Genomic DNA, 9,638 nt, shown 5'->3' with positions numbered 1-9,638 from the left:
AGATGGACCTGAGTGACCTGGATCTGGAGACCCTGGCTCCCTACATCCCCATGGACGGAGAAGACTTCCAGCTCAACCCCATCATCCCCGAGGAGACGGCCTGCGACCGGGGCTACAGCCACGGACACCCCTCCTCCTCCTCCTCCACCCTGCACAGCTTCAGCAGCATCGCCAGCCTGTTCCAGCCCCTGGGCTCGTCCCCCGGCGAGTCTGCCCACTACCAGCCTGCCAAGTGGGCACCAGGCGACAAGAGAGGCCCTGGCTCCAGCACCATGGACACCCGCGCCGCCGCCCGGCCCTACACAAGCCCGGACCAGATACCCCCCTACCACAGCCCGGACTGCACCCCTCTGTCCTACACGGGGGACCGTCAGAACCTGAAGTGGCCCCCGGACCCGTTGTTAAACTACCAACAACGCCCACGGGTGGCCAAGCCGGGCCTGATGGACCCCATGGGCGCGGGCGGGAGACCCTCGTGTCAGAACGTGGCGGTGAACAGGATGCCCCTCCACAAGCAGAGGTATGTGGGGCGGGGGGGGGGGTCTCAACCGTTATTAAACGTGTTCGATATTTACGATCAAAAGTCCTCTTGTGTGTGGGCGAAATTGACAAGTCCCGAGTCCGATTGTGACGTGGAATGGAATGTAGCCAATTAAGAAGCGAGCTGACTGACACGTCTTCTTCGTTTTAGTTCTTCGGCACTTTATTTCCCCTGTCGCACATGGCTGCCTCGTACAGGTCTACTACCCTGATCACGCAAGGTTTCTGGCTTGGCGAACGAGACTCTAGACTGTCGTAGGACAGATGTATGTGGTGTGCTGTATTGGGAATATCGGAGCACACCACACACAATACGATCAAAACTGTTCAATCCATGATTTTTTAACTTCACGTGTGGGGTCTCTCTCAGATAAAAAAAATCTGTTAAGATTTAGAAAATCGTTATGTGTGTACCAGGCTTTAGGAGAGATCTCAGACACTGTGGATGCTTATCTTGTTAGTGGAGAGATCTCAGACATTGTTAATCCTGTCTGGGAGAGATCTCAGACCATGTGGATGGTTATCTTGTTAGTAGATATCTGACTATACAGAGTATGAATGTCTGTACGTCACAAACTGCAACATGTAAACAGAAATGGAGACACTCGTTATTTTGGGAGATAGACATCCAAGTAGAATGAGTAGATCAAACATCCCCCGTTCAAATCAACATTCCATGGTGGGTGTACCGGCGGCCATCTTGTGATGTACCATTTGGAACTTTTATCTCACAGTTTTATTAACAACCAACTCAACTCAAATGACTTTGGAGCGTTCGGTCAAATGACGCTCGACACAATCTGTGTTTGACACATGCAATGATTACCATGGCTATGATGTATTACAATTCCATGTCAGCCATCTTTTGGTTGTATGAGCCAAATGGCCGCGGTCTGATGAACTGTGTCCGTTCTACTCATTAATTCTATTTCTATGCCAACATTACTGTTAAACATATGAACTTAGTAAATAATGACATACATAAATTGATTCGTTTACAGGTATTTAGCTAACCGCGCCAAATCTCTTTCGCTAGCAATCGTAATGCCTGTTTCCAAAAAAGATGGGTATCTCCAGTTTTGTAGACATTTTGTGACGTAACGGCCTTCCGCAGAGTACCCTCCCTCAGTTAGGGAACAAGGACGGTCGTTAACAACGCTTAGTGTCACGTGATGAAGCAGTTTAATCTCAGTCAGATTGTGAGAAAGAGTCATGAGAGTCATCATGTTGTGTCATGTGATTTGATGTCTTGGTCATGTTGGCCTGATGTGTTGTTCCTGGACTCTGCAGGTCCATGGAGAACTTTGTCCAGGCCTGCAGAGACATGAGTCCAGCCAGTTTGGCCCCGGCCAGCGGCTTCAAGCGCTCCTTCACACAGATGGCAGTGGTAAGAGTCTAACCGACCTCTGGGACTAGATACTGTATGTGCCTTCAGCAGGGGAGGCTGGGAGGTGGAGGTAGAAATCAGGGGACAGGCTCATTGTCACACCATTCCTCATTCCATTCCTTGCATTACACCCAGCAACCTTGCATTACCCAGCCTCTCCTGATCTTCAGTGTGTATACGCTCCCTATCTAATAAGCACGGGTGAAGTCTTTATTGTCCGTTGTCCTACTAGATCTACTGATACTCATGCTCTTGGTTTTGTGTGTGTGTGTGTGTGTGTGTGTGTGTGTGTCTTTGTGTGTGTGTGCGCATGTGTGTGTCTGTTTGTGTCTGTGTGCGTGCGTGTGTGCGTGTGTGTGTGTGTGTGTGTGTGTGTTTGTGTGTGTGTGTGTGTGTGTGTGTGTGTGTTGCAGGGTGACACCACCCTGTCTAAGCCATCAGAGATGATGATGATGTGGAAGAGGATGAGGAATGACAGCTGTGCCATCATGGACAGGTCTCTCAGCGCCAGCTCCCTGACAGGTACGTCACTGGACGGTGGCCCCAGCGGGACATACTTCACAACTTCACACAGTCACAGACAAAATAGTGGAACAGTTGAGAAAAATTGAGTGACACACTTTTGTCTCCCTCTCCCTATCTCCCCCTCCCTTCCTCCCTCAGATAAAGATGTGGTGATACCCGGGAGTGTTGATCAGCGCCTCAGCCCCCACCAGCAACACAGGAAGGCCCAGTATCCAGGATGTGGAACCGGTGCACCCAAGAAGTCCTTCCCCGAACAGTGCTACAACTACAGCATGTTGCCCTCTGCCAAAACTACAGAGGGTGAGTCTGGGAACCGCAGAATGTAAACACACGGGAGATCACACAGGGCGGGACTGGAAAGGTCAACTGTGGAAATTGCCACTACAATGACACAATTGGCACTAGTACCAGGCTTTGAGCACTGGCTGGCCGCTAGTTAGTCTTGGCACACACTGGCACTGCTGCCGAAAAGTGGCTACTGAACCGTAAAGGGCCAATCTGGGATTGGTATATACATTTTAGGACTTTTAAATGATTGATATATAGCCGATGATTCTTGAGGAATATAAATGCCTCATGAGCTTAGTTCAACTGTCTTACCTCATCAGAACCCACAATTATGTGCTTGTTTTGTCAAGGTTTAGATTTGTGGTCTGGGTGTTGACCTCACCTGTAACAGGCTACTCCCCTTCTTTGCGGCTACGTTCCTAAGAAAAGATCAAGCCTTTACAGTAGCAACCGGTTGGCCTGGGTTTAAAGGATTAAGGAAAAAATATTGACATTCCCGTGGGGGTATTTTTGGACAGACACGCACACAAGTGATTGGAACAAATTATATCCTTTGTTCGTAATCTCAGGCTATGCTTTTAGGTTATCATTCATGAGCCAAAGATGCTTAGTCATCGTCAACAAGTTGTCCTCACCAGTTGGCTGTTGCCTTAAATGCCTCACCTCCCTCTCTTAATGGGGGTTACAAGCTAGTTACATACCAAAAAAACGAAAACATGCATACCAAAATACCAACATTTCTGTCATATACAGTTGTTGGACAATAAAGCTTCTTTCTATTTCGAATGATGACATTAGCATTTCTTGACCGGGTCAATTCCTATCTGCTAACGGTGTCAACTGTTTGTTGTGGTCTAGGTGTGGCCAGCCGACTGTTGGGGACGTCCTGCGAGTCCTACTGTCTCCCCCAGCTAACCCGCTACGACTGCGAAGTCAACATCCCTCTGCAAGGCAACCTCCACCTTCTGCAGGGCAGCGACCTGCTGAGAGCCCTGGACCAGGCCTCCTAGACCCCACACCCTACAGCCTACACCCTACTCCCTATAGCTTACACCCTTCTCCCTATGCCCTGTAGCCTACGCCCTACAGCCTATGCCCTGCAGCCTCTCGCCTATGCCCTACACCAGGCCTCCTAGACCCTACACCCTACACCCTACAGCCTACAGCCTACACCCTACAGCCTACGCCCTGCATCCTACATCCTACATGCTACACCCTACACCAGGCCTCCTAGACCCTACACCCTACAGCCTACACCCTACAGCCTACAGCCTACACCCTACAGCCTACGCCCTGCATCCTACATCCTACATGCTACACCTTACACCAGGCCTCCTAGACCCTACACCCTAAACCCTACCCCCCACACCTTACTACCTACACCTTACACCATACACCCTACCCTATCATCTACCCCCTCAAGGCTACGGAGGAGTGGGCAGACTAAAACTCACTAAACCAACACAACAACTTGTTTTGTTCCTGTCTCTAGCACAGTGACTGCCGATGGCTGATCGTATAGTATAGTTTATTTAGTTTTCTTTGTTTAAATAACTTAAATGTCAATGTTAAACTATACCTCCTCCTTCTCCCCCACCCAGCCATGTACCCTAGACCCTACACCCTACCATACCCAGCCATAGACCCAGCCCTACACCATTTACCAAGGTAGCTACTGTAGGCCTATACTCCTCACTTTACCCCAACCTCCTCCTCCTCCTCCTCCCCCCCCGACCCAGCCATGGCCACCCTTACCTGAGCCCAACTTCAGCCAGTACACCCTGGCACCCCTAGCAACATTCTACTGCCTCATCCACCCCCCATTTTTCTGTCTCTGTTTTTGGAGGTGTTGTCTTTTGTGTGATGACCACTTTAAAAGTGTGACTTTTAGCTCTGTAAGCACGTATATGTATTTAAAGACAGAAACTGTGTTGCTCCTATAATGTGGAGGATAGTATTGTAGTAGTGTTGATGTGTCTTGGTACTTGTCTTATCTACCCTGTAGATGCAGGTCAGATTCCTGTGTGTTTAGACCTCCTTTCATAGTGCTGGTCTTTTTGTTGTGTTTTGGTTTTAAGTGGCATTTATTTTCAGAGTCTAAATATGCAAAAGTATCATGAATTTGTTCCATTTGTTGTCAGCAGGCCAATACTGCTCTGCTCATCGCTTGAAATAAAGAAAGAAAATAGAAGAAGGAGGAAAAAACAAGAAAAAAACAAGATATATGAAAGTTATTGATTCTTTTCTAAGTTCCACTTTTGACATGTAGCATTTGAGATTATTGTAAACAAGCGATAAATTCACACTTAAGTGAATCACTTCCAACAGTATCTGAAGTGACGGTGCTTCTTAGATATCATACACGTAACCATCTTGCATTTTTAGAGGGAAACTTTATATGGATCCACTTTCATTAACACTGTATTTTGATGTTGGCTGTTGTTTCTTGTGTCCTTGCTGAGATTGTCTTTAAAGTTTGATTCCTAACTGATATAATGTGCCTTAGCATTGCCTTAAGGTTGTCTCCATGGCGATTCAACCCAGTGTTATGCCCTTCAAATGCACAGACGTTGTGTAGATGTAGATTGTGCAAACACACACAAACACACACACATATGCTGCCCCCACACATGCATACAAACAGACAAACAAACAAACACACACACACACACACATACACACATACACACACACACACACACACACACATACACACACATACACACATACACACACACACACACACACACACATACACACATACACACACACACACCCCTCACACACCCTCACACACACACACAGACACCCCCCCAACACACACCCCTCACACACCCACAGACAACCCCCCTCCCACACACACACACACACACACACACACACACACACACACACACACACACACACACACACACTAGCCTTCCCAACCCCTTTGTTAAGCTGTGTGTTGAGACCCCTAGACCTAGACACTGTTTAGACCTGATTAGAACCCCAATGTAGCCCCGCCCCCTGGTGAAGACCAACGGAGAAGCTCTAGCGGAGAGTTCTAGAAGGCTAAAGACTATAGGATCCCCCACATCGACCTATCAGACAGTGTTGGTGTGATGGGGCAGCAGGTTGGTGAAGGTTGAACAGGCTACGCTATGTACAGTGTGACGTAGAGGGTGGTTGACGGTGAGGCTAATACACACTGAACAACTCAAACCAAGCCCATGCTCGAATCCTAAGGGCACTTTCCTTGACTGGCTGGAAGCATGCGTTTTCTGAAAATGCTAAGTCGAATATGTTAAAAGAGTAGCATTGTTTTAAACGTTTCAACTCTTCATAGGAAGGTTGGTAGTCTTCTCTTCTTGATAGCTATTCTGTAGAGAGCAATGCTCTAGCAGATGTGCTTACCTTTAGAAAACAGAGACTGATATAGACGCTTAACTACAGAGCTGCTAGATAGAGACCCACACTTGGAGTAGCGACACAAAGTCAGCAAAAAGATAGATAGATCTACAGATACTGTAGATAGGTAGGTATATAGGTTAATAAATATATAGATACTGTAGATAGAGAGAGAGAGAGAGAGAGAGAGAGAGAGAGAGAAAGAAAGAGAAACACTGTTGCACTGAGTGACAGAGAGACACATCCTGCTCAGCCTGCCCACTGATGCAGATCTCTCCAAAGACTTCACTCATGTAGTCAGCTTATCTCTCTCTCTCTCTCTCTCTCTCTCTCTCTCTCTCTCTCTCTCTCTCTCTCTCTCTCTCTCTCTCTCTCTCCCTTTCTCAGAAACATGCTACGTTCGGTTGAAGGAACAACCATGCCAAGTTTAGCCAGCCTAGTGTCAACCTTTAGTACATTATGACAAAGACAGAACACGGCTTCCAACTCAGCGTTAATGGAAATGTATCAGGCGAGTTTGTTGTTTGGAGCTAAAGTGAATGGAATGTGGGACATTTCCTCTAAATTACCCATGGCCACGGCCCAGACAAATTAAACACAAGGCTCAGTCCAAGGATGTGTCATTTGTATGTATTTATTTATTCTTTAGAGAGAACAATGAGCAGTGGCTCCATAGGCGTGTTTCCCTTGTGCCTTGAAAAATAGTTTGAATGATCTGACCACTCCTGGTGTTTCGCTGGGTTCTGGGCAGTGTGTGTGTGCTTCAGTACAGTATGCAGTGTGTGTGTGTGTGTGTGTGTGATGTGTGTGTATGTGCGCTTCAGTATAGTGTGAGTGTGTGTGTGTGTGTGTGTGTTTGTGTGTGCTTCAGTACAGTATGCAGTGTGTGTGCGCTTCAGTACAGTATGCATTGGTTCATTGGTGGACTGACAAGACCCTGGATGTGGTCACTCTACTCATTGTCCAGAAACAGCCAGATATGCAGAAAGATGTCCCAAACGTTGTATTGTTTTATGAAAGTTCTCTGAATCTCAAATGATTCTTCTTTCTATACTTGAATTCTAAGCGATAGAAACCAAAGTGAGATAGCTCACCCAGTGTCCTGTGCCTTGTTGGCTACTGAGGGGTTGTAGGTCAACGTGTTGTATGCCTCAAAGGCCGTACTCCTGTTCCTATTGGAGGAGAGGGTACTCCTGTTCCTATTGGAGGAGAGGGTACTCCTGTTCCTATTGGAGGAGAGGGTACTCCTGTTCCTATTGGAGGAGAGGGTACTCCTGTTCCTATTGGAGGAGAGGGTACTCCTGTTCCTATTGGAGGAGAGGGTTACTCCTGTTCCAATTGGAGGAGAGGGTACTCCTGTTCCTATTGGAGGAGAGGGTTACTCCTGTTCCTATTGGAGGAGAGGGTTACTCCTGTTCCTATTGGAGGAGAGGGTCCTCCTTTTCCTATTGGAGGAGAGGGTTACTCCTGTTCCTATTGGAGGAGAGGGTTACTCCTGTTCCTATTGGAGGAGAGGGTCCTCCTGTTCCTCTCTTGTTTCGGTGGAGAGGAGGCAAGGCCAGGACATCAGAGGAGCCTCAGACCAGACCCAGACTAAATTGTGCTCCTGTATGTGATCAGAGTAGGTTGGGGGGAAGTTGCGGATGTGCAGCTGCAGGAGAGAGGTCTCACCAGTCTTAGCTGTCGATCCTGTGTCTCTTTGAAGGGCCCCAAAAAACTGAAAACAACGGAAAAACAAACGAGGTGAAACCATCGGAGATCTCGTCCTCTTTAAAGACAATATCAGCATTTATAGGCTACTAAATATAATGAGGGTTGTTATAGTGTTGTTTTATTTCTTTGGGATATGTCCTCCTTTTATCAAATATTAAAATATGTTGATGTGTGTTATAGTTATATTAGATGATCCTATGATTTGTTTTAATACGCTAAATTCATATTGACATTATTGATATTATACTGTTGTTATTATTATTGTTATTACTGTATGGGCAATTTAACCCAATACGAAGTTTGTATTTCTGCACTGAGATCTTATTAAAGCATACTGATCCTACGGGTGATGTGTCTTGTGTGTGATGTGTGTGTGTGTGTGCTCTCTCGTCTGAATTGAGTCTGAAAACAGGTCAGACTCCATCACTAATAGTTTAGTTCTGATGAAAAATGGCATTCAATTCATACAAGGACCTAATGTCCCCCCAGACCCTCCACCGGTTTAAAGACATGTTTGAGTTCACCTTGTTCAGCCGCATCCAGTGCTTCATGAAAAACACATCTTGACATTTTGACATGGACGATAGGATGACTCATCTCAGTTAACAGACAATCGTCATGGTGACGCCAAAATGGCAAAAGCCGATGCAAAAAACACGGTCAATGGCCTTTAGAGCACAGCTAGCTCCAGTACTGACCCAGTACTGACCCAGACATCGTATCTGACTGCTGTTCCCTACTGTTCCCTACAGCTCTGCTCTATGAGAAACACACTTCTTCTACTGTTCCCTACAGCTCTGCCCTATGAGAAACACTCTTCTTCTACTGCTCCTTACTGTTCTTCTCCATAAGAAACACTCTTCTTCTACTGTTCCCTACAGCTCTGCTCCATGAGAAACACTCTTCTTCTACTGTTCCCTACAGCTCTGCCCTATGAGAAACACTCTTCTTCTACTGCTCCTTACTGTTCTTCTCCATAAGAAACACTCTTCTTCTACTGTTCCCTACAGCTCTGCTCCATGAGAAACACTCTTCTTCTACTGTTCCCTACAGCTCTGCCCTATGAGAAACACTCTTCTTCTACTGCTCCTTACTGTTCTTCTCCATAAGAAACACTCTTCTTCTACTGTTCCCTACAGCTCTGCTCCATGAGAAACACTCTTCTACTGTTCCCTACAGCTCTGCCCTGTGAGAAACACACTTCTTCTACTGCTCCCTACAGCTCTGACCTATGAGAAACACTCTTCTTCTACTGTTCCCTACAGCTCTGCTCTATGAGAAACACTCTTCTTCTGCTGTTCCCTACAGCTCTTCCCTGTGAGAAACACTCTTCTTCTACTGTTCCCTACAGCTCTGCTCTATGAGAAACACTCTTCTTCTGCTGTTCCCTACAGCTCTGCTCTATGAGAAACACTCTTCTTCTACTGTTCCCTACAGCTCTGCTCTATGAGAAACACACTTCTTCTACTGTTCCCTACAGCTCTGCTCTATGAGAAACACTCTTCTTCTGCTGTTCCCTACAGCTCTGCCCTATGAGAAACACTCTTCTTCTGCTGTTCCCTACAGCTCTTCCTCTATGAGAAACACTCTTCTTCTGCTGTTCCCTACAGCTCTGCTCTATGAGAAACACTCTTCTACTGTTCCCTACAGCTCTGCTCTATGAGAAACACTCTTCTTCTACTGTTCCCTACAGCTCTGCCCTATAAGAAACATTCTTCTTCTACTGTTCCCTACAGCTCTGCTCTATGAGAAACACTCTTCTTCTGCTGTTCCCTACAGCTCTGCCCTGTGAGAA

The 9,638-nt window shown here is 46.7% G+C and overlaps 1 protein-coding gene across 1 annotated transcript in view; it reads left to right on the top strand.

Annotated features, from left to right (window-relative positions):
* Positions 1-8,186, top strand: part of epas1b (endothelial PAS domain protein 1b) — a gene marked incomplete at its 5' end in the record, with an annotated part of 30,929 nt that extends 22,743 nt beyond the window's left edge. Inside the window, 5 exons of the mRNA XM_080528737.1 lie at positions 3-520; positions 1,831-1,927; positions 2,341-2,449; positions 2,591-2,752; positions 3,599-8,186. Coding sequence (XP_080384863.1) covers positions 3-520; positions 1,831-1,927; positions 2,341-2,449; positions 2,591-2,752; positions 3,599-3,750 — 1,038 coding nt within the window. The 3' untranslated portion in view covers positions 3,751-8,186. The remainder of the gene's footprint in view (positions 1-2; positions 521-1,830; positions 1,928-2,340; positions 2,450-2,590; positions 2,753-3,598) is intronic.
* Between the last annotated feature and the right edge of the window lie 1,452 nt (positions 8,187-9,638).

Source organism: Nansenia antarctica, assembly GCF_963989245.1.
Source record: "Nansenia antarctica genome assembly, chromosome: 1".
Classification (NCBI taxonomy): Eukaryota; Metazoa; Chordata; class Actinopteri; order Argentiniformes; family Microstomatidae; genus Nansenia; species Nansenia antarctica.
The sequence above is the reverse complement of the archived record's forward strand: the minus strand, read 5'-3'. Positions and strand labels throughout refer to the sequence as shown.